This window comes from Myxine glutinosa, chromosome 2 (genome assembly GCF_964187855.1).
Source record: "Myxine glutinosa chromosome 2, kmMyxGlut1.1, whole genome shotgun sequence".
Classification (NCBI taxonomy): Eukaryota; Metazoa; Chordata; class Myxini; order Myxiniformes; family Myxinidae; genus Myxine; species Myxine glutinosa.
In genome coordinates, this window is record NC_136262.1 from 8,240,030 (window position 1) to 8,264,894 (window position 24,865).

The 24,865-nt window shown below is 45.8% G+C and overlaps 2 protein-coding genes across 5 annotated transcripts in view; one reads left to right on the forward strand and one right to left on the reverse strand.

The window, feature by feature from the left end:
- SUB1 (SUB1 regulator of transcription) overlaps nucleotides 1-24,865 on the reverse strand; it is a 991,845-nt gene that overhangs the window by 322,203 nt on the left and 644,777 nt on the right. The gene's annotated exons all lie outside the window — the stretch shown is intronic.
- Nucleotides 4,241-24,865, forward strand: part of LINS1 (lines homolog 1) — a 39,640-nt gene continuing 19,015 nt past the window's right edge. Inside the window, exons 1-8 of one of the 4 annotated variants that reach the window (XM_078772941.1) lie at nucleotides 4,241-4,592; nucleotides 5,151-5,342; nucleotides 5,736-5,983; nucleotides 6,148-6,234; nucleotides 13,347-13,491; nucleotides 15,948-17,108; nucleotides 19,000-19,171; nucleotides 19,500-19,531. In XM_078772941.1, coding sequence (XP_078629067.1) covers nucleotides 5,216-5,342; nucleotides 5,736-5,983; nucleotides 6,148-6,234; nucleotides 13,347-13,491; nucleotides 15,948-17,108; nucleotides 19,000-19,171; nucleotides 19,500-19,531 — 1,972 coding nt within the window. In that variant the 5' untranslated portion in view covers nucleotides 4,241-4,592; nucleotides 5,151-5,215. Of the gene's footprint in view, nucleotides 4,593-5,108; nucleotides 5,343-5,735; nucleotides 5,984-6,147; nucleotides 6,235-13,346; nucleotides 13,492-15,947; nucleotides 17,109-18,999; nucleotides 19,172-19,499; nucleotides 19,532-24,865 lie in introns of those variants that run through there. The other 3 variants (XM_068108783.2, XM_068108784.2, XM_068108785.2) reach the window with 3 other exon arrangements.

The window sequence follows — 24,865 nt, forward strand, 5'->3', positions numbered from 1 at the left end:
GTTTCCTAGCTCAAAGGATGGCTGAGATATCGTCCGGACAACCAAGGAAACAAGAAAACAAACAAACAAGAAACCAGAGTGAAAACTGAGTACTCTCTTTCAGCGTGCGTCACTGCCAAGCCCCCTTCGGTGCCCGGCAATGACGATTTGCAATGCCTGGAGGTGGCATAGGAAAGGAGCGGTGTACAACAAACAAGAAACCAGAGTGAAAACTGAGTACTCTCTTTCAGCGTGCGTCACTGCCGAGCCCCCTTTGGTGCCCGGCAATGACGATTTGCAATGCCTGGAGATGGCATAGGAAAGGAGCGGTGTACAACAAACAAGAAACCAGAGTGAAAACTGAGTACTCTCTTTCAGCGTGCGTCACTGCCGAGCCCCCTTTGGTGCCCGGCAATGACGATTTGCAATGCCTGGAGATGGCATAGGAAAGGAGCGGTGTACAATATTTTGTGATAATCTTTTATTGATTTTAATTATACAATTAATCAATCAATTAGTGTACACCCCTCCCTCCCAATGCAGCCTTAATGAGCTGCACTGCGGTATTGCCGGGCGCCAGAGGCGCCCCGGCAATGCCGCGCTGCAGCATATTTAATTATTTGGCATGGGGCGGTGTACTTTGAATGTATGTGTACTTGTTTGTTTGTTTGTTTTCTTGTTTTCTTGTTTTCTTTCTTGTTTGTTTGGTTGTCCGGACGATATCTCAGCCATCATTTGAGCTAGGAAGCTGAAATTTTGGCACGATAGTGAGAAAGTGCTTTGTCAAAAACGGTATTTTTTATTTTTTGATTAATCAATAAATTGAGGAGTTATTTAATTATTAGCGATTAATTAAGTACTTTTTTAATTAATCAAATTTCCTTTCTCTTCTGACCATTAACTCAGGCACCTTTTGAGTTAGGAAGCTGATATTTGGACATGCCAATGACCAGGTGATTTGGCTGCAAAGGCTATTTTTGATTTATTAATTAATCAATGAATCGATTAATTATTTAATTATTCGATTAATGACTAAAATTTTTTTTTTTAAAGTTACAGATTCTGATGAAGTGGTGGTGGTTTATGTGTTCTCTGACCAAATTGATTAATAATTTAATTGTTTTGTGATTATTATTTATTTATTTTCATTATTCATCATTTATTTATTTTCTTTCTCATTTGGCCAATATCTCAGGCACCTTTTGAGCTGGGAAGCTAATATTTGGACATGACAGTGACCAAATGATGTGGCTCTCAAGGATATTTTTGATTTATTGATTAATCAATTAATTATTTAATTTTTTATTAATGACTTATTTAATTCAATTTCTAAACTAGAACGGGCACTCGGTAGAGCGCATACCTTCGCCATTGCATGCATTGCAATTTGCATGCATTGCATTGCTACGCTAGTGTAATTACGCTCATTGCTAGCTTGCTAGTCATTACGCTCATTACGAAAAATACGATTTTGACCTTTTCGTGACCTTGACCTTTGACCCGATTGCTCCCAAAATCTAATCAAATGTGTCCCGTATAATAACCAATCATCCCACCAAATTTCATGCAATTCGGTTGAATACTTTTTGAGTTATGCGAATAACATACACACACACACACACACAGACATACAAATAAATACACAGCGATCAAAACATAACCTTCCGCTTTTGCGAAGGTAAAGATACATCTTCGGATGAAGCACTAGTGGTTTAGTTATGCTATTAGCCAATTTATTAAGATAATATTTTGTGATAATTTTATTGATTTTAATTACACAATTAATCAATCAATTAGCGTACACCTCTCCCTCCCAATGCATCCTCTATGAGCTGCACTGCGGTATTGCCGGGCGCCGAAGGCGCCCCGGCAATGCCGCGCTGTAGGATATTTAATTATTTGGCATGGGGGCATGGGGCCGGTGTACTTTGAATGTATGTGTACTTGTTTTGTCTTTGATAAAGTTGACTGATATTACGAATACTGTGAGGTGTTCATGGTGCACGAGTATTTAAAAAAAAAAATCCGGTGACTTTCAAAGACGTATTTAATACGTGTCGCATACACCGCCTATAACTGCAAATAAACTGCAGCAATAAACGAATCCCTTTTGGTGACGACACGGCAGTCTTCGGTCACTTCCGGTTCTTTTCGAAGTCGCCCGTGATTGGATTTGGATGCCGCGTTAATCGGTGTTTCATACTCGGGCCAACGGAGCGCTGTTTGCTCGGCTACTCATGCTCATCCGCGTGAGGAATAATGCCCAGTTTCGTGTATATACACCCTGTAGTGTAACATTGTAATAAAAACGTGGTTATGGTTAATATACGTCATTACGCGTTTTTCACTAAACTTAATTTGACCATTCACACAAAACATGAAGTTTTTATAACCTATGGTTCCGGTATTTTAGTAATGTGAATATTTCACGGATTTCCACTTTAATAAGGTATCCAATGCATTAAAGGATTGTATCAATGTATGTCCTTTTGAAATTGGTTTGTAAAGAGATCACCACCATCATGTTATGTAAAGACGGGGCAGAGCGATGCAACCAGCGGTTTGGGGTGATGTGTGAGTGAGCGATGCAACCAGCGGTTTGGGTTGATGTGTGAGTGAGCGATGCAACCAGCGGTTTGAGTTGATGTGTGAGTGAGCGATGCAACCAGCGGTTTGAGTTGATGTGTGAGTGAGCGATGCAACCAGCGGTTTGGGGTGATGTGTGAGTGAGCGATGCAACCAGCGGTTTGGGGTTATGTGTGAGTGAGCGATGCAACCAGCGGTTTGGGGTTATGTGTGAGTGAGCGATGCAACCAGCGGTTTGGGGTTATGTGTGAGTGGGCGATGCAGCCAGCGGTTTGGGGTTATGTGTGAGTGAGCGATGCAACCAGCGGTTTGGGGTGATGTGTGAGTGAGCGATGCAACCAGCGGTTTGGGGTTTTGTGTGAGTGAGTGATGCAACCAGCGGTTTGGGGTTATGTGTGAGTGAGCGATGCAACCAGCGGTTTGGGGTGATGTGTGAGTGAGCGATGCAACCAGCGGTTTGGGGTGATGTGTGAGTGAGCGATGCAACCAGCGGTTTGGGGTGATGTGTGAGTGAGCGATGCAACCAGCGGTTTGGGGTTATGTGTGAGTGAGCGATGCAACCAGCGGTTTGGGGTGATGTGTGAGTGAGCGATGCAACCAGCGGTTTGGGGTTATGTGTGAGTGAGCGATGCAACCAGCGGTTTGGGGTGATGTGTGAGTGAGCGATGCAACCAGCGGTTTGAGGTGATGTGTGAGTGAGCGATGCATCCAGCGGTTTGGGGTGATGTGTGAGTGAGCGATGCAACCAGCGGTTTGGGGTGATGTGTGAGTGAGCGATGCATCCAGCGGTTTGGGGTGATGTGTGAGTGAGCGATGCAACCAGCGGTTTGGGGTGATGTGTGAGTGAGCGATGCAACCAGCGGTTTAGGGTGATGTGTGAGTGAGCGATGCAACCAGCGGTTTGGGGTTATGTGTGAGTGAGCGATGCAACCAGCGGTTTGGGGTGATGTGTGAGTGAGCGATGCATCCAGCGGTTTGGGGTTATGTGTGAGTGAGCGATGCAACCAGCGGTTTAGGGTGATGTGTGAGTGAGCGATGCAACCAGCGGTTTGGGGTGATGTGTGAGTGAGCGATGCAACCAGCGGTTTGGGGTGATGTGTGAGTGAGCGATGCAACCAGCGGTTTGGGGTTATGTGTGAGTGAGCGATGCAACCAGCGCTTTGGGGTTATGTGTGAGTGAGCGATGCAACCAGCGGTTTGGGGTTATGTGTGAGTGAGCGATGCAACTAGCGGTTTGGGGTTATGTGTGAGTGAGCGATGCAACCAGCGGTTTGGGGTTATGTGTGAGTGAGCGATGCAACCAGCGGTTTGGGGTTATGTGTGAGTGAGCGATGCAACCAGCGGTTTGGGGTTTTGTGTGAGTGAGCGATGCAACCAGCGGTTTGGGGTTATGTGTGAGTGAGCGATGCAACCAGCGGTTTGGGGTGATGTGTGAGTGAGCGATGCAACCAGCGGTTTGGGGTGATGTGTGAGTGAGCGATGCAGCCAGCGGTTTGGGGTGATGTGTGAGTGAGCGATGCAACCAGCGGTTTGGGGTGATGTGTGAGTGAGCGATGCAACCAGCGGTTTGGGGTGATGTGTGAGTGAGCGATGCAACCAGCGGTTTAGGGTGATGTGTGAGTGAGCGATGCAACCAGCGGTTTGGGGTGATGTGTGAGTGAGCGATGCAACCAGCGGTTTGGGGTGATGTGTGAGTGAGCGATGCAACCAGCGGTTTGGGGTTATGTGTGAGTGAGCGATGCAACCAGCGGTTTGGGGTTATGTGTGAGTGAGCGATGCAACCAGCGGTTTGGGGTTATGTGTGAGTGAGCGATGCAACCAGTGGTTTGGGGTGATGTGTGAGTGAGCGATGCAACCAGCCGTTTGGGGTTATGTGTGAGTGAGCGATGCAACCAGCCGTTTGGGGTTATGTGTGAGTGAGCGATGCAACCAGCCGTTTGGGGTTATGTGTGAGTGAGCGATGCAACCAGCGGTTTGGGGTGATGTGTGAGTGAGCGATGCAACCAGCGGTTTGGGGTGATGTGTGAGTGAGCGATGCAACCAGCGGTTTGGGGTTATGTGTGAGTGAGCGATGCAACCAGCGGTTTGGGGTGATGTGTGAGTGAGCGATGCATCCAGCGGTTTGGGGTTATGTGTGAGTGAGCGATGCAACCAGCGGTTTGGGGTGATGTGTGAGTGAGCGATGCAACCAGCGGTTTAGGGGTGATGTGTGAGTGAGCGATGCAACCAGCGGTTTGGGGTGATGTGTGAGTGAGCGATGCAACCAGCGGTTTGGGGTTATGTGTGAGTGAGCGATGCAACCAGCGGTTTGGGGTTATGTGTGAGTGAGCGATGCAACCAGCGGTTTGGGGTTATGTGTGAGTAAGCGATGCAACCAGCGGTTTGGGGTGATGTGTGAGTGAGCGATGCAACCAGCGGTTTGGGGTGATGTGTGAGTGAGCGATGCAACCAGCGGTTTGGGGTGATGTGTGAGTGAGCGATGCATCCAGCGGTTTGGGGTGATGTGTGAGTGAGCGATGCAACCAGCGGTTTGGGGTTATGTGTGAGTGAGCGATGCAACCAGCGGTTTGGGGGTGATGTGTGAGTGAGCGATGCAACCAGCGGTTTGGGGTGATGTGTGAGTGAGCGATGCAACCAGCGGTTTGGGGTTATGTGTGAGAGTCTGAACGAGTGGACCAGCACCATTGATGAGCTTCGACTCCTGTTCGATGCCGTCCTGTCTGGCAATGACGGTCCCATGTACGATCGCCATGTTGCAGAGCTTCTTTGTCCTCAAGGCAAGTATGCGCACACACGATGTCATCTCAACAATCTTTTGGGTACATGTGCACACCTTTACACAGGTACCGAGACTGACGCAGAGGCACACACTGACCTACCGCTTTTGTAAGGTGATACCACGTGATCTGTACTGTCGACGACCTCGATTCAAGACGTCCCGCGGATTTGCTGCTTCGACCTGTAAATTGACCTTGTACACCTTGAATTCGAGTGACGGCCCAAATGATGTATTTACATAGACAGGACGGTCACAGACAGCTTGACGTCGCCATGTCGAGGTCATGCGCCCTCCTCGTCCAATCAGAACAGCCAGTTTTGTTTACATCTTACCCTGTCCCATGCAATCCAAACCGAGCCATCTTGTGCATCTTATCGTTATCTGCTTACAGATCAGCAGATGCATACAAAACACCTTACAGATCAGCAGATGCATACAAAACACCTGGGTACAAGTGATTCTCCCGAAGAGACGGAATCACGTGATCTACAGCTACTGCGGCTCACAATCATACACAGGCTGGCAGGCCTCTGCTTGGGGAATACCCCCAGGGTATCCCAGGAAGGGAAGACGTATCAAACATGCACCTTGACTCTTTTGCACACTCTGGTGCACCAGGATGAGCTGTTCGTGCATTTGGTGGGTATTGAGATTGAATATGAAACATCATGACAATTATCATTATGAATGTTGTAATTACAGGTAAATGGTAGAATGAAATGGAGTATTAGGGAACGGAAGGTAAATCGGAGTGAGGTGTGCTGTGCAAGAGAGCGATCCCGCGTGTTGTGTTTCTCATTTAGGACGCCATGTTGGATTCTCCGTGCACGTTGCTCTCGTACCACGCCGCACGCTCTTCCTCCGCCGTGGCCTCTTCCTTGCTCTATTGGGTACCGAGCCTCACCCGCGAATCTTCCGTCGCAATGGCTCGCTTGGTGCACTATGAAAGCTCACTGCGGGTCTCCATGTGTTGTGTTCAATTGTAAAAGAAAAGCTCACACCCAATGACGATATCAAATGATGCTTCACTGCAACGATGGAACCAAATAACCGAGAAACATTTGTTGATAAGGAACTTATAAATCTTTGCATTATGAATATATAATTAATTCTTTGGTGTGGATGACTTTACCACGTAACATAATGGTACAGTGTGTACAGTATATTACAAGTATGACGACACTCGGTAGAGCGCACACGAGTCAGGTTCACTATGTTTTTTCCGTTCAAAATTTTGGTAGATTAGCAAAACTATACATTTTTGGAATATTCAGAGCATGAGGAATCCAAAAATCAATGTTGGCATTTGCGTAGACACCTTTACGATAATGACACTCAGGACAGTGATGAAGATGTGTAAAAGCATATTCCTGAACGGTGTAGACCTAGTAGATCCTGTGTATAGGACTTATAGTTCAATCTGATACTAACAAGGCTGCTTTCTTGCTTTATAACCCATACCTATAACTTCAAAGGACTTGCAATATCATGTCTTATGTAATACAGTTATATCACAAATATAAAGACAATGGTTTTCAATTACCTTTGTTTGTTGCTTTTCTATAATCCTGAGCACTATTTTGAGGCCTTTATTGGATTCCTCGACCCAGAAAACATAGGATTAGCATATTTAATTAAGTTTCTAGGTTGACTAGAAGCCGAGATAGCGCAAAATATGTATTTTATGGCGGCCATTTTCAAAATCCAAAATGGCGCCCATGCAGGTGTCTGTGCAAATGTGAACATTGATTTTTGGATTCCTCATGCTCTGAATATTCCAAAAATGTATATTTTTGCTCATCTACCAAAATTTTGAACGAAATTATATTTGTTAACATAGTGAACCTGAGTACACCTCCGTCAGGCTGATTAGTTTGCGTTTTTGTATCCCACGGATGGGCCGGACCTGGATGCGTACCTGAACCAAAATCGTATCGGCTTGTTCTTGTCCCTTACCTGTTACCAACTCGTCCACCTAGTCTTGCCATCAGTCGTTCACAACTTTTTTGGACTTATCATGCTATTTATCATTTCTGGCCCTCTCATTGGTGAAGAATCGCTTAAAAAAACAAACAAATAAAACCTCTCGTATCCGATCCCGATCCGGATCTTCACCAAAGTGTAACCCATCCATTCTTATCACGCACCCAACCTGTCCACCAGGTTTCGTACAAATCTGTCCACCAGGTTTCGTACAAATCTGTCCACAACCTTTTGAGATATCATGCTCACAGACAGACAGGGGTGAAAACATAAACTCCGCCATCTTACCTGAGGTGGCGGAGGTAGTTATTTTCTTACATGAAGATGGTTATCCTTCATTAAGTTGTTGCTGCTTCTAGTTCATTCTTCACTTTCATCAAACGTAAAAATTGACTTTGTGGAAAAGGGATTTGCATTCGTTATTGTTTTTGATTGTAAGACAACAGAGAGTTTCTGAATAACTTCCAACGTCTCTCGTGTAAGGCTCCGTGAGCATAGAAATCCAGCATCCTTGAGTAAGGCTCCTTGAGCATAGAAATCCAGCATCCTTGAGTAAGGCTCCTTGAGCATAGAAATCCAGCATCCTTGAGTAAGGCTCCTTGAGCATAGAAATCCAGCATCCTTGAGCATAGAAATCCAGCATCCTTGAGTAAGGCTCCTTGAGCATAGAAATCCAGCATCCTTGAGTAAGGCTCCTTGAGCATAGAAATCCAGCATCCTTGAGCATAGAAATCCAGCATCCTTGAGTAAGGCTCCTTGAGCATAGAAATCCAGCATCCTTGAGTAAGGCTCCTTGAGCATAGAAATCCAGCATCCTTGAGCATAGAAATCCAGCATCCTTGAGTAAGGCTCCTTGAGCATAGAAATCCAGCATCCTTGAGCATAGAAATCCAGCATCCTTGAGCATAGAAATCCAGCATCCTTGAGTAAGGCTCCTTGAGCATAGAAATCCAGCATCCTTGAGTAAGGCTCCTTGAGCATAGAAATCCAGCATCCTTGAGTAAGGCTCCTTGAGCATAGAAATCCAGCATCCTTGAGCATAGAAATCCAGCATCCTTGAGTAAGGCTCCTTGAGCATAGAAATCCAGCATCCTTGAGTAAGGCTCCTTGAGCATAGAAATCCAGCATCCTTGAGTAAGGCTCCTTGAGCATAGAAATCCAGCATCCTTGAGTAAGGCTCCTTGAGCATAGAAATCCAGCATCCTTGAGCATAGAAATCCAGCATCCTTGAGTAAGGCTCCTTGAGCATAGAAATCCAGCATCCTTGAGTAAGGCTCCTTGAGCATAGAAATCCAGCATCCTTGAGCATAGAAATCCAGCATCCTTGAGTAAGGCTCCTTGAGCATAGAAATCCAGCATCCTTGAGTAAGGCTCCTTGAGCATAGAAATCCAGCATCCTTGAGCATAGAAATCCAGCATCCTTGAGTAAGGCTCCTTGAGCATAGAAATCCAGCATCCTTGAGCATAGAAATCCAGCATCCTTGAGCATAGAAATCCAGCATCCTTGAGTAAGGCTCCTTGAGCATAGAAATCCAGCATCCTTGAGTAAGGCTCCTTGAGCATAGAAATCCAGCATCCTTGAGTAAGGCTCCTTGAGCATAGAAATCCAGCATCCTTGAGCATAGAAATCCAGCATCCTTGAGTAAGGCTCCTTGAGCATAGAAATCCAGCATCCTTGAGTAAGGCTCCTTGAGCATAGAAATCCAGCATCCTTGAGTAAGGCTCCTTGAGCATAGAAATCCAGCATCCTTGAGTAAGGCTCCTTGAGCATAGAAATCCAGCATCCTTGAGTAAGGCTCCTTGAGCATAGAAATCCAGCATCCTTGAGTAAGGCTCCTTGAGCATAGAAATCCAGCATCCTTGAGCATAGAAATCCAGCATCCTTGAGCATAGAAATCCAGCATCCTTGAGTAAGGCTCCTTGAGCATAGAAATCCAGCATCCTTGAGTAAGGCTCCTCGAGCATAGAAATCCAGCATCCTTGAGTAAGGCTCCTTGAGCATAGAAATCCAGCATCCTTGAGCATAGAAATCCAGCATCCTTGAGCATAGAAATCCAGCATCCTTGAGTAAGGCTCCTTGAGCATAGAAATCCAGCATCCTTGAGCATAGAAATCCAGCATCCTTGAGCATAGAAATCCAGCATCCTTGAGTAAGGCTCCTTGAGCATAGAAATCCAGCATCCTCGAGTAAGGCTCCTTGAGCATAGAAATCCAGCATCCTTGAGTAAGGCTCCTCGAGCATAGAAATCCAGCATCCTTGAGTAAGGCTCCTTGAGCATAGAAATCCAGCATCCTCGAGTAAGGCTCCTTGAGCATAGATATCCAGCATCCTTGAGTAAGGCTCCTTGAGCATAGAAATCCAGCATCCTTGAGTAAGGCTCCTCGAGCATAGAAATCCAGCATCCTTGAGTAAGGCTCCTTGAGCATAGAAATCCAGCATCCTTGAGTAAGGCTCCTTGAGCATAGAAATCCAGCATCCTTGAGTAAGGCTCCTTGACCATAGAAATCCAGCATCCTTGAGTAAGGCTCCTTGAGCATAGAAATCCAGCATCCTTGAGCATAGAAATCCAGCATCCTTGAGCATAGAAATCCAGCATCCTTGAGTAAGGCTCCTTGAACATAGAAATCCAGCATCCTTGAGCATAGAAATCCAGCATCCTTGAGCATAGAAATCCAGCATCCTTGAGTAAGGCTCCGTGAGCATAGAAATCCAGCATCCTTGAGCATAGAAATCCAGCATCCTTGAGTAAGGCTCCTTGACCATAGAAATCCAGCATCCTTGAGTAAGGCTCCGTGAGCATAGAAATCCAGCATCCTTGAGCATAGAAATCCAGCATCCTTGAGTAAGGCTCCTTGACCATAGAAATCCAGCATCCTTGAGTAAGGCTCCGTGAGCATAGAAATCCAGCATCCTTGAGTAAGGCTCCTTGACCATAGAAATCCAGCATCCTTGAGTAAGGCTCCTTGACCATAGAAATCCAGCATCCTTTAGTAAGGCTCCTTGAGCATAGAAATCCAGCATCCTTGAGTAAGGCTCCTTGAGCATAGAAATCCAGCATCCTTGAGTAAGGCTCCTTGAGCATAGAAATCCAGCATCCTTGAGTAAGGCTCCTTGAGCATAGAAATCCAGCATCCTTGAGTAAGGCTCCTTGAGCATAGAAATCCAGCATCCTTGAGTAAGGCTCCGTGAGCATAGAAATCCAGCATCCTTGAGTAGGGCTCCTTGAGCATAGAAATCCAACATCCTTCAGTAAGGCTCCTTGAGCATAGAAATCCAGCATCCTTGAGTAAGGCTCCTTGAGCATAGAAATCCAGCATCCTTGAGTAAGGCTCTTTGAGCATAGAAATCCAGCATCCTTGAGTAAGGCTCCTTGAGCATAGAAATCCAGCATCCTTGAGCATAGAAATCCAGCATCCTTGAGTAAGGCTCCTTGAGCATAGAAATCCAGCATCCTTGAGTAAGGCTCCTTGAGCATAGAAATCCAGCATCCTTGAGTAAGGCTCCTTGAGCATAGAAATCCAACATCCTTGAGCATAGAAATCCAGCATCCTTGAGTAAGGCTCCTTGAGCATAGAAATCCAGCATCCTTGAGTAAGGCTCCTTGAGCATAGAAATCCAGCATGCTTGAGTAAGGCTCCTTGAGCATAGAAATCCAGCATCCTTGAGTAAGGCTCCTTGACCATAGAAATCCAGCATCCTTGAGTAAGGCTCCTTGAGCATAGAAATCCAGCATCCTTGAGTAAGGCTCCTTGAGCATAGAAATCCAGCATCCTTGAGTAAGGCTCCTTGAGCATAGAAATCCAGCATCCTTGAGTAAGGCTCCTTGAGCATAGAAATTCAGCATCCTTGAGTAAGGCTCCTTGAGCATAGAAATCCAGCATCCTTGAGTAAGGCTCCTTGAGCATAGAAATCCAGCATCTTTGAGTAAGGCTCCTTGAGCATAGAAATCCAGCATCCTTGAGTAAGGCTCCTTGAGCATAGAAATCCAGCATCCTTGAGTAAGGCTCCTTGACCATAGAAATCCAGCATCCTTGAGTAAGGCTCCTTGAGCATAGAAATCCAGCATCCTTGAGTAAGGCTCCTTGACCATAGAAATCCAGCATCCTTGAGTAAGGCTCCTTGAGCATAGAAATCCAGCATCCTTGAGTAAGGCTCCTTGACCATAGAAATTCAGCATCCTTGAGTAAGGCTCCTTGAGCATAGAAATCCAGCATCCTTGAGTAAGGCTCCTTGAGCATAGAAATCCAGCATCCTTGAGTAAGGCTCCTTGAGCATAGAAATCCAGCATCCTTGAGTAAGGCTCCTTGAGCATAGAAATCCAGCATCCTTGAGTAAGGCTCCTTGAGCATAGAAATCCAGCATCCTTGAGTAAGGCTCCTTGAGCATAGAAATCCAGCATCCTTGAGTAAGGCTCCTTGAGCATAGAAATCCAGCATCCTTGAGTAAGGCTCCTTGAGCATAGAAATCCAGCATCCTTGAGTAAGGCTCCTTGAGCATAGAAATCCAGCATCCTTGAGTAAGGCTCCTTGAGCATAGAAATCCAGCATGCTTGAGTAAGGCTCCTTGAGCATAGAAATCCAGCATCCTTGAGTAAGGCTCCTTGACCATAGAAATCCAGCATCCTTGAGTAAGGCTCCTTGAGCATAGAAATCCAGCATGCTTGAGTAAGGCTCCTTGAGCATAGAAATCCAGCATCCTTGAGTAAGGCTCCTTGAGCATAGAAATCCAGCATCCTTGAGTAAGGCTCCTTGAGCATAGAAATCCAGCATCCTTGAGTAAGGCTCCTTGACCATAGAAATCCAGCATCCTTGAGTAAGGCTCCTTGAGCATAGAAATCCAGCATCCTTGAGTAAGGCTCCTTGAGCATAGAAATCCAGCATCCTTGAGTAAGGCTCCTTGAGCATAGAAATCCAGCATCCTTGAGTAAGGCTCCTTGAGCATAGAAATCCAGCATCCTTGAGCATAGAAATCCAGCATCCTTGAGTAAGGCTCCTTGAGCATAGAAATCCAGCATCCTTGAGTAAGGCTCCTTGAGCATAGAAATCCAGCATCCTTGAGTAAGGCTCCTTGAGCATAGAAATCCAGCATCCTTGAGTAAGGCTCCTCGAGCATAGAAATCCAGCATCCTTGAGTAAGGCTCCTTGAGCATAGAAATCCAGCATCCTTGAGTAAGGCTCCTTGAGCATAGAAATCCAGCATCCTTGAGTAAGGCTCCTTGAGCATAGAAATCCAGCATCCTTGAGTAAGGCTCCTTGAGCATAGAAATCCAGCATGCTTGAGTAAGGCTCCTTGACCATAGAAATCCAGCATCCTTGAGTAAGGCTCCTTGAGCATAGAAATCCAGCATCCTTGAGTAAGGCTCCTTGACCATAGACAGGTGAATCTCCAATGGCGTTTCATGATATTTGGGATCCGGTAATTGGGAATGCAACCTTTTTGAGGCACAAACATATCGTTAATGGATATAATTTGGGCTAATAAGGAGATAGGTTTGCGAATAATCAGGAATAGGTGTCGGATTTGTGGGAAGAAGTCACCTTTGGGATGATGATTAAATTGTTCACGGATTGTAGACGTTTAAGCAAGAAGTTTGTCAAATGACAAAGAAGAGGAAGCACTTCTTTTGCATTTTCAGAAGCAAAGGGCTGCCGAGGCAGATTTTCCATTGGCTAGGGGTTCCAATTCTGGACGGGCCGCCAATCTGACGTGGGATACTCGAACGGTTTGTTCTTCCCAATAAGCTGGTATTTATTTTGCTGACCTCGGAAGGACGACAGGCTGAGTCAACCCACCTGGTTTTATTTTTAACAGCCCAGGGACTCAAACTCGGGACCTTGAGGTGTTAAGCCAGCCACCGTAACTGTTAACCTCACACCAAACTCAAATAGGAAAGGAAGGACTTCATTGTGATGGATTTGTTCATTGCAATGTGAACGATTTCATCGTCTCCTGCTTTGATTTGCAAAACTTTTTTATTTGGGATTCTAAATTTATATTTTTTGATTTTTTTTTTTGCAGGACCCTCCGGAATATGGTTGGCTTTGGCGTTGCCTGCATCGTTTGTCTGAAAATGTTAGTATGACGCGACTCTTACCCGGCATCCGAGCTACGGCTGAGCTCGTGCGTGCTCTGGGCCACGGCTTACCTTCTTTGCCGCATACCGGTAAGATGTCCTCTTGGGTAAAAAAAAGTAACCACATTTAGAGGCCATTTTTCCCCGCAAAGCGGGGGTTGGCCTTTTTCGAGGACCGTGGTTGTTGTTGTTTTTTGGTCCCCTTTTTGAAGCAATGTTTTACGGCCGGATGCCCTTCCTGCCGCCAACCCTTTTTGTCGCCTTTTACGACAAGCAGGGAATTACCAGTGAACTGGTACTCAATTTGCCGACCTCGGAAGGATGAACAGGCTGAGTCAACCCCGCTGGCGTTAATTCAGCGATCGACCGGGATTCGAACCCAGGATCCTGGAGATCCTAAGCCGGCACCCTAGCCGCAAGCCCAACACCAACACCTCTTGGGTAATTGGAGAAATCCAGCATCTTTAGAGGACCAAGAACGAACATTCACTTCCGAGTTCTAGTTTGCGAGATGTAAACATTTAACTAAAAGAATAAACTGTTGGCACTTTCAGAAAGTAGAAAATAATATAGTGCTGACTTCCAAATTCAAACGAGTTGTTGTTGTTTGTTGTTGTTGTTGTTGTTTGTTGTAGTCAACTTGGTTCGAGCCAACTCTTATGTTTTTAAAGGGTTTTTTTCTTGATCCAATATGGCTGCCAGATCACGTGAGCGATGACATCATAAATTTATATTCTCCAATATAATTATTGCGTAGATAATGCTCAATGCATTTCAAACTGATCAGACTAAGCGTTGTCCCTGTCGAATTATGACGTCCTAATTAAGGCACCAATGACATCATCATTAACAATACTTATTCCCCATTCAGAGTTCTTTACAATGAGTCACGTTTGAATTTTTTCCCATCGAGCGGTTTTGGAGACAGAGGTGCAAAGTTCTTTGGTTTTTCCAAGATGGTGCCTTTACCACATGACCTATGACGTCATTGTCATTACAAAATTATACAGGAGCAGGCGCTTCTATGGTGAAAATTTAGTGTCCATCAGACTAACAGTTGCAGATAAAAAAAGAAAATTCATACTGATCGGATTGAGCATTGTATTTGTCGAATTATGACGTCATAATGAAGGCACCGATGACATCATCATTAACATATCTTATTCCCCATGGGGAGTACTTGACGACGAGTCTTGTTTCAATTTTTCCCATTGAGCGGTTTGGGAGATATCAAGGTGTAACGTTTTTCCAAGATGGTGTCCATACCATGTGACATATCACGTCATATATTATGAATAAAAAAGTTATACAGGCAGAGATGCTCCTCTGGTAAAATTTCGTGCCAATCGGACCAACGGTTGCCGAGAAAATGTATTTAAAAAATGCAGATGCCACGCGTACGCAACCGATCGCTTAACCCCGTGTTTCGCTTTGCGAGCGCAGGGTAATTGAGCTTAAAGATCTAGGGGGGCGGACAGGACAGGCCACTTCGTACATTACTAATCATTTCAATCACTACAGACAAGCTTGTGACTAGTGTTGCGTTTGTTGTGGACGATTTGAATTGTGACGTCGGATGCACGACATGTTGATTGTGGTCGACGTGCACAAATAATGACAAACGTTTTCATGGCAAACGAAGTGACGTCTCTTAAAAAGCACTTCAAGCAATGGGTTACGTCATCATCATCATCATCATCATCATCATGTACCAAGCCCTATACAGAGCGTTGGTGCTATCGAAGCAGTTACGAGGCTACAATCCTCATTGGGTCGCCTCTCCGACTCAGGAAGTCAGGGCAGCAATTTGCAATTTGTACTCGTTATCGTCAGCGACAGCGATTGTCAGCAATTTGCCAGCGATAGCTCACCTACTCTTCCCAAAAGACAACGTGCCATGTTTAACGTCCACCAACTAATGACGTGACGACCGTTTAACGTCCGTCTGATGGACGTCACACACATTGATGAATCACACTGCCTGTGAAACACCAGGGTGACAGTTTATAGCTCGGTCAGGATTCAAACCCAGGCTAGACAGCTCCAACCCAGGCCCTGCATACCTGTAGTCCATCCAGCCAGCCTGTATTGGGTTTATATAATCCTAAAAGCCCTTTTATGTTCATGGTGTTGAGCCGTACATGTTCTGGTGTGACGTCAGTAAAAGGTGCTGAGCAATAGAGTGTAATATTTCACTTCTAAAGGACATGTGACATAAAGCTGGCTGTCTGCACCTGCTTCTGGATGCAAAAGGTGTTGAAGAATAATAAGAGATCTGCGATAGATTATGTAAATACACTGTGGAGTGTGGACGCAACGATGGATCTTCAATAAAATGGTATGTGCAAGATCAATCAGATAGGGATAGATAGAATAAAATGGATAAGGTCCAGACGTGATGTCGTGAATAAGATTCCTTTTGTTTTCTGTAAAATTCCTTATGTTGAAGAAAATCTTTGAATATTTGCAGGAAATCATGTGGTAATCACCTGTGGTCTAGCGATTTAATTAATCATTTCTTATTGTCTGCAACCCTTCTCCCCAAGATGCCGTGGCCTTTCTGGCTACACACCTGCAGTCAGTGTGGCGACCTCTCTTCTCTTCCTGCTTCTTCCCATCTGCACCTTCGAGATCGTCATCTCAAGAACAGACCTGCAAGACCTGCAAACTTAAACCTACTATTTCCTTGTCCTCGGCTTCACCCGTCCCTACGACTTCTTCTTCCTCTTCGTACTCTTCTTCTTCTAGCGCAGCTTCTTCCGGCCCTGCCACCTCCATCATACGCCCACCACCCAGCATCATTCCCAGAATGGTTTCAAGTGTTCTTGATACTGCTGACAACGGATCATGCGATTTACGTACAGAATCCGTGGGACAGGTCGAACGTTTTGGAGGTAACGAGCATCCAGGCACCGATGCCACCCTTCCGAGTCTAGCCTTCGTGGACCTCTTTGAGTCTTTTCTCTATTGTGATTTGTCATTTATTTCTCTTTCTCAAGTCTTGTTGGATCCACGTTTTTTATGGCAAATCCCAACCCTGCCAACACCGGTGCGCCACAAGGTTCTCATGCTGATGAAGCGGTTTCTGTTACGTCATTACCAGACATCACGACGTGAGAAAATTCCATTTGGGGTTTCTAGCGGCAGCACAAAAAGTCCATCAAATGGACAGCAGGGCCGTGTAAAAGGATTGGCATGCCAGGAACATAATGTTTCTGAAAATCTCCCGGAAATGCCTGAAGAGGTGAGATCGCAGAGGTGTTCGGATCTGAGGATGCACGTGCGGCACGACTCGGATACATCGCTACAGACAAACAGCATCACCACACTATTATCGACGGACTCGTTTGATGGCGGAAATCAAATGCTGAAAGAGTCCGAGAGAAGGAAACCTTTCGATATCCATGAACAGTACAACCAGATGCAAAGCGATCATAAGGTCTCTCCGAGATGCGGCGATGGAACCGACGAACACCTGCGTCTATCGTCGGCGAAGGTCTTGCTCAAGTCGATAACCATGGGGTGGCTACAGGAACTACCCACCGGGCAAAGGGTGTGTAGTTTCACGGGCTCCATCGACGGACGGGCAAATTATGCTCCCGTTGAGCCGAAGGATGCGTTCGGCGATCTTGGAGAGACCAGAGCCGTCACCTTGGCCGGTCTGTCGGCAGCTGTGACCTGTGCAAAAAAGCAAGACTCGTCGCAAAGTGAGTCTTTTAAAACGTCCCATAAACAATGAAGAGACTTTGTCGTTAATATATGATGCATCGTCACCACCACGACTGCATTTGTATAAATAAACTTATTATCAGTACATATGGATGTGTGACTCTAGTTGTAGGGAAGGAGAGGAGGAAATGGGATCATCGGAGGGAGAAGAGTGAACCACACTTTTGAATACATAGTAGACCAAGTTGACAAAAGTTTTGGGACAATTTTTAAATGTACTTGGTTATTCATTCACAGCTATATATTCAATTCCTTGCACTTTGTACAAACTTTTTGTAAGAATTTGATGTTATGTTGCATTATTCCGACTTTTGAGCAACTGTAAATGCAATTGTGATCTATTGGCTCTGGCCCTCAGTCGGTGCTCCAAGACGTCCCAGAGTGGTGTGTTTGCATTTAAGTTGGACTCTGGGCTGGTCATCCCCGATTCCCACCAGATACAGCAATATGGAAATGTTCATCGTCGTGCTGCTAGACAGAAGAACCCTCGGTGTATTACATTGATCTTGGTCATGAGGCGTTGTGCAAAATGTCACATTCAAACACCTTTATAAAGCACAGGTGTCTTTGAAGTGTGGGAATATATCCACATGTGGGATGGTATAGTTCATTTCAAGATTGCATGCACTTTCCCATACTATTGATACAACAACAACAGGCAATTTAAAAGGCCATTTTCCCTGCAAGAGCGGGGGTAAGCCTTGCGGTCCCCATGACAATGTTCTCTCCATTTTGCCCTATTTTCTGCATCTCTCCTTGTTAACCCCCTGGCCCGCATTTCTTCTTCGACCATCTTTAGACAAGTCTTTCTCGGTCTTCCCCGTCCCCTACTTCCTTCCACATTCATTTCCATCATTCTTCTCAACCAGTCACTTTCATCCTTCCTCAACACATGACCAAACCATCTCAACCTGTTCCTCTTCACAGCATCAATCACAGGCTCTATTCCCATCATCTTTCGCAATTCATCATTTGTCTTCCTCTCTCTCAACGATACTCCGCACATCCGTCGAACCATTCGCATTTCCACCCTTTCCAACCTTCGTTGCTGCTCTACGTTCATTACCCATGTCTTGCTCCCATAAATCATAACACTTCTCACACATGCAGCATACACCTTTCCCTTCAGCTTCAACGACACTCCCCTCCTCATCAGCATGCCACTCAGTTCCCGAAACTTCTTCCATGCACATCTCACTCGAGCAACCGTTGCCGAGTCTGATCCACCTTCTCCATTCAGCATGTCTCCTAGGTAACAAAATGTTTTCACACCTTCCAGCTTCATGCCGTCGCCAAGATCCAAATCAACATTTCCTCCATCTGCATCTCCCTCTGTGCACACCTTACACTTGAATGTAGCTGCCACACTGGTTAATGACCCCCTCAAACCACTACATTTTTGATGAACCCACTCAGCGCACATTGTACATTGAATGGAGTTCACCTCGACACCCTTCCTGCACACAGCACACGGACACTTCCCAGTTCTTTCCACCTCACCACATGCTTTACCACTTGCCATCACCTTCGTCTTTCCTCTATTCACCTTCAGACCTTTCGTCTCCATACATTCCTTCCACTTGTTCATCTTCTCCTTCACTCCATCCATACTTTCCGCAATCAACACCAGATCATCTGCATACAACAACTCCCACGGAAACCCTCCTTTACGTTCCGAGCCAGCACCTCCATCACAGCTACAAATAGCAGTGGACTTAGTACCGACCCCTGATGCACTCCCACCTTCACCTCAAACTCACCACTGTTCCCGTCCTTCGTCCTTACAGCTTCCCATACTATTGATGATGAAGTGTATTGAGAAGGTGGAGTATCGTGTATTGTACTCCTTAACATGGAGCTTTTTGGTAGTGGTGTGGCAGAGCTGCTTGGAAACCCGGAAGTTTGCCGTGACGAGATTGCTCGACGACGACGCTTCAAGTTTCGACTGCAGGCCCTGTTCTTGGTTGCTGCGCGTCTTTGGAGACCAGGATGACGACCTCGTAGAGGCCTTGTTGGCTGCAATCCAACTTTGGCAGCTGGGGTAAAACAGTGTTTCATCCTTACAGAGAATGACGTGTGGAGGGAGGGGGTGAGTGGTGACGTAAGGATAGGAAGATGTTGGAGGGTTAAAGTCTTGTATTAGCATCGATCTCAATTTAGGATTGCAGCTGGGGTTAAAATATGGTTGGAATGATGCCAGCGATATCATGTATGGCTTAAGGAATTCGCTAGTCCAAGTTTAGCATACAGGCTGGAATTTTTGGAAAGGTCTTGGGATTATAGCTTGGCCTGTGATGAAAATTGTCAGGTCCGCTGCAAGTGTACATGTACTCACACATGATCTCTCTCTATCCCAACTTCCTTCGCAGAATCACTTGCCCCATTCGTACATCATGCCGAGGTAAGTCTCAAATTCATTTACTTGTCGACTACTAAATTAGCACATTTACCCAATTAAACGGCTCTTGGAGTTTAAGTAAAAGTTGATACGACTACAGTAATAAGAAAATTTAATGGGCCAAAAACAATGGCATAAGCATTACCTACAGCACGCTTGTAAAAGCATCTGATTGGTTACAAGCTGGCAAAGGTTGTACATTGAGAGGTCAAGGAAAGATGAGAAGAAGAAAGATAAAAAAAGAGACCAAAAGAATGTTAGAAGGAGAAAGTAGTGTTGAGGGACTACCTTTAATTAACTTCTGACTTGTCAGCTGGAATGCACCGAATCCTGTTGGATCATGGGAGCTGAGCAGGTTTGAGCCTCGTTAGATGTAAGGCTGGGTGTTGTACCCCGGAGGGTGGCAGGATAGCCCGTTCAATAGCTCGCTATTCTCTCAACTCTAAGATTTGTTCTCGTTTTGATTTGAATTTCATGTTGAAGGAAAATATATATATTTCTCCCTATCTTAGTAATTTAGAGGAATGTTGCATCTGGAACCATAACATCCTTCAGATGCGGATGTAAAGGCACTTTGCTTGTGTGTGTTTAGGTTGTGCATGTAAACCAACATGGGTAGAGGCATATCCTGTGCCATATTCATGTCGATTTATATTCTGTAGTTCAAAATTATTTTAGAATAGTGAATATACCTGTGAAGGACGAGAGATGGGATGTACAGGATTTGTTAGGACGGGTGGGCCAGAGAAGAAGAAGAAGAGAAGAAGAAGAAGAGAAGAAGGTGAAGAAGAAGAAGAAGAGAAGAAGGTGAAGAAGAAGAAGAAGAAGCAGAAACCAACAATTACAGCAGCAACAACAAATGTATTTTGTTTGTTTTGTTTTGTTTTTTTTGATCGAGGCTTGTGTAAGACCGAACATAACATTAATCACAAAAAAAAAACGGACTCACAAAACATGCAATAAAGAGAGCAGGAGAGGAGCTGGGTGAGAGGGAAGCACACAAATTCAACATCAGAGAACAGGGACATTGGGAGATCTTTGGGAGGGAGAGGGCTTGGGGGGGGGGGGAGGAGGCATCGGAAGGGGGGGGGGTGGGAGAGGTATAAAACACATGGACACTGCTAGGACTTCCAGGAAACAAGTTGGTATTGAAACAAGTTGGTATTTCAACAAAGTGGATCTTGGGTGAATTAACGGGGGAGAAAAGATCAAGGTTTTGGATGGGGGAAGATAAGAGATGGTGGTGAACAGCTGTTTTAAAGACCTGGAGGGAGGAGTGGGATTGAAGAGAGTGAGGGAGTTTGTTCCAGAGGCAGGAGAAAAGAGGAATGAGGGAGTGAAGGTGAGCAGAGAGTCTTGATTTTGGCAGTTTAACCATAAGAGGGTTGCTGGCAGATCTTGTGAGACCTCTAGGAATATTTGGGGGACAGAGCACAGATAGAGCTGGGGGAGCTAGGCCGAATAGGAGTTGGTAGAAGACAGAAAGACCATCTTACCTGCCTGTGGTAAGTGAGTGAAAGGCCCTCACAATCGGCTTCATCGTGGGAGATTCCAATGATTCTGAAAGCTTTGGTTTCAACAGCGTGAAGCCGAGCTAGGTGTGAAGCAGGAGCACCGGCCCAGAGGGGAGAGCAGTATTCCATTGAGCTGCGGATGAAAGTCTTGGATGTGGTGAGGAGCTCAAGTGTGCCAAGGAAGGACTTCGCACGACGGAGGATGCCCAGTCGGCGACTGGCTTTGGAGGCCAGCTTGGAAATGTGGTTTTCCCAGGAAAGATCATGGCAGATAGTGAGACCCAAAATCTTGAGTGACAGAACTTATTGGTGAGGATTGTTCAGAAGGTAGATTGTAGGGTTGTCCAGTCTATCTTTTCGGAGAGACAAAGTGAGAAATATTTTTTTTTTGTTTGTTTTTTTGTATACTGAATCGAGGCTCATGAAAGAGCTAACATTTATTTCACAAACGAATCAACCAGACAAACAAAATATACAAAAAGAGGGACCGGAAGACAAGATGGGGAGAGAAGGGGAAGCACACAACCACAACATTTGAGAGCAGGGAGAAGTGTGGGAGGGAGAGGGCTTGGTGGCAGGAGGCGTGGGAAGGGGAGGGGGGGAGAGGTATAAAACACAAGGGGACCGAAATTAGCGGGGGTAGAAAAGATCAAGGTTTTGGATGGGGGAGGATAAGAGATGGTGGTGAACAGCTGTTTTAAAGACCTGGAGGGTGGAGTGGGATTGAAGAGAGTGAGGGAGTTTGTTCCAGAGGTGGGAGAAAAGAGGAATGAAGGAGTGAAGGTGAGCAGAGAGTCTTGATTTTGGCAGTTTAACCATAAGAGGGTTGCAGGCAGATCTTGTGCGACCTGTAGGAATATTTGGGGGACACAGCCCAGAGAGGGCTGGGGGGGGGGGCAAGGCCAGAGAGGGGTCGGTAGAAGACGGAAAGACCACCAACCTGCCTGCGGTGAGTGAGTGAAAGGCCCTTGGAGTTGGCTTCATCGCGGGAGATTCCAATGATTCTGAACGCTTTGGTTTCAACAGCGTGAAGACGGGCTAGGTGTGAGGCAGGAGCACCAGACCAGAGGGGAGAGCAGTATTCCATAGAGCTGTGGATGAAAGCCTTGTATGTGGTGAGGAGCTCAGGTGTGCCAAGGAAGAACTTCGCACGACAGAGGATGCCCAGTCGGCGACTGGCTTTGGAGGCCAGATTTGAAATGTGGTTTTCCCAGGAAAGATCATGGCAAATAGTGAGACCCAAAAGCTTGAGTGACAGAACTTCTTGGAGAGGATTATTCAGAAAGTGGATGGGAGGGTTTTCTAGTCGGTCTTTTCGGAGAGACATCGTAAGAGTGTGAGATTTATCAGGATTGAAAGACATGTTCCATTTGTTTGTCCAGTCTGTGATTTTGTCCAGGTCTGCAGAGAGTGAGGAGGCTGCAGACTGCCGATCTGAGGGATGAGGAATGGAGCGGCAGAGAGTGGAGTCGTCAGCAAAGAGATAGAGAGGATGAGATGAGATGAGATGAGATAGAGAGGATGAGAGGATGAGATGAGAAAAAAGAATGTGAGATTTGTCAGGATTGAAAGACATTTTTCCACTTGTTTGACCAGTCTGTGATTTTGTCCAGGTCTGCAGAGAGTGAGGAGGCTACAGACTGCTGACCTGAGGGATGAGGAATTGAGCGGCAGAGAGTGGAGTCATCAGCAAAGAGATAGCGAGGATTTTCCAGAGTCAGAGAGATCATTGATGAAGACCACAAAAAGCACAGGGCCCAGAACACTACCTTGGGGAACTCCAGCCTGAACAGGAAGGGGAGATGAGAGAAATCCATTCAGGGCCACACGTTGACTATGACCAGAGAGGAAGTCCGCAAGCCATGGATACCATCGGAGGAGAGTTAGGTGAGCAGAGCGTGGTGCCACACCGTATCGAAGGCACGTGATATATCAAGGGAGACAGCTCTGATTTCCTGTTTGGCATTGAGGACCTCCATCCATTAAATGTTATCCTGTGATTTAATAATCTGATGTGATGTAACAATAACATTATGTAACAATTCTATGATGGTTGGGCTTCAGGCACCGCTCACTGGAATGCCGTGACGTCATCCAGCATAGGGAAATCACTGTCAAAGGTCTACTCTCGACTGGGCCGACGGAGTAAATGGAGGAGTTATAAGTAAATTTAGACGCCACGCTGTAAGCAGAATTTTATGAAGCTAATTATGCCTACGAATTTTGATGAACATCCGTAAATCATTGAGAGAAGATAGGAAACCGGACAGACAGACTCTGTCTTATTATATGTACAGTGCCTTCAGAAGGTATTCACCACACCCCTTGACTTTATTTTGGTGTGTTACAGATAAAAAGAACCACCTTTAGAGGCCATTTTTCCCCGCAGAGCAGGGGTTGGCCTTTTTCAGGCACCGTGGTCCCCTTTTTGAAGCAATGTTTTATGGCCGGATGCCCTTCCTGCCTCCAACCCTGTTAGTCGCAGCTGTGTTACAGCTGAGCTGTTATTTGTTGTGGTGTTATTTGTTATGCTGTTTTTGTTGTTAAAATTATAATGGAATAAATTTAATTTTTTTGTCACTGATCTACACACAATACCCCATAATGTCAAAGTAGAATATCCTTTTTTAGAAAATTTTACAAAATAATTAAAAACAAGTACAGATACATTCAAAGTACAAACTGACTCTCTTGAAAACCCTCTCTATCTCTTTGCTGATGACTCCACTCTCTGCCGCTCCATTCCTCATACCTCAGATCGGCAGTCTGCAGCCTCCTCACTCTCTGCAGACCTGGACAAAATCAGACTGGGCAAACAAGTGGAACATGTCTTTCAATCCTGACAAATCTCACACTCTTACGATATCTCTCCGAAAAGACCGACTGGACAACCCTCCCATCTACTTTCTGAATAATCGTCTCCAAGAAGTTCTGTCACTCAAGCTTTTGGGTCTCACTATCTGCCATGATCTTTCCTGGGAAAACCACATTTCCAAGCTGGCCTCCAAAGCCAGTCGCCGACTGGGCATCCTCCGTCGTGCGAAGTCCTTCCTTGGCACACCTGAGCTCCTCACCACATACAAGGCTTTCATCCGCAGCTCAATGGAGTACTGCTCTCCCCTCTGGGCTGGTGCTCCTGCCTCACACCTAGCTCGTCTTCACGCTGTTGAAACCAAAGCGTTCAGAATCATTGGAATCTCCCGCGATGACGCTATCTCCGAGGGCCTTTCACTTAATCACCGCAGGCAGGTTGGTGGTCTTTCCATCTTCTACCGACTCCTCTCCGGCCTTGCTCCCCCAGCTCTCTCTGGGCTCTGTCCCCCAAATATTCCTGCAGGTCGCACAAGATCTGCCTGCAACCCTCTTATGGTTAAACTGCCAAAATCAAGACTCTCTGCTCACCTTCACTCCTTCATTCCTCTTTTCTCCCGCCTCTGGAACAAACTCCCTCACTCTCTTCAATCCCACTCCTCCCTCCAGGTCTTTAAAACGGCTGTTCACCACCATCTCTTATCTTCCCCAATCCAAAACCTTGATCTTTTCTACCCCCGCTAATTTCACCCCAAATCCACTTTTTTGAGGTGACTTTTGACTTCTTTCCTGGAAGTCCTTGGTGTCCTTGCGTTTTATACCTATCCTGCCTCCCCCCAGGCCCTCTCCCTCCAAAAACATCTCCCGATGTCCCTGCTCTCAAATGTTGTGTTTGTGTGCTTCCTCCCCTTCTCTCCCCATCTTGTCGACCGCTCCCCTTTTTATATACTTTGTTTGCTTTGTTTGTTTGATAAATGTTAGCTCTTTCACGAGCCTCGACTCTGCATACAAA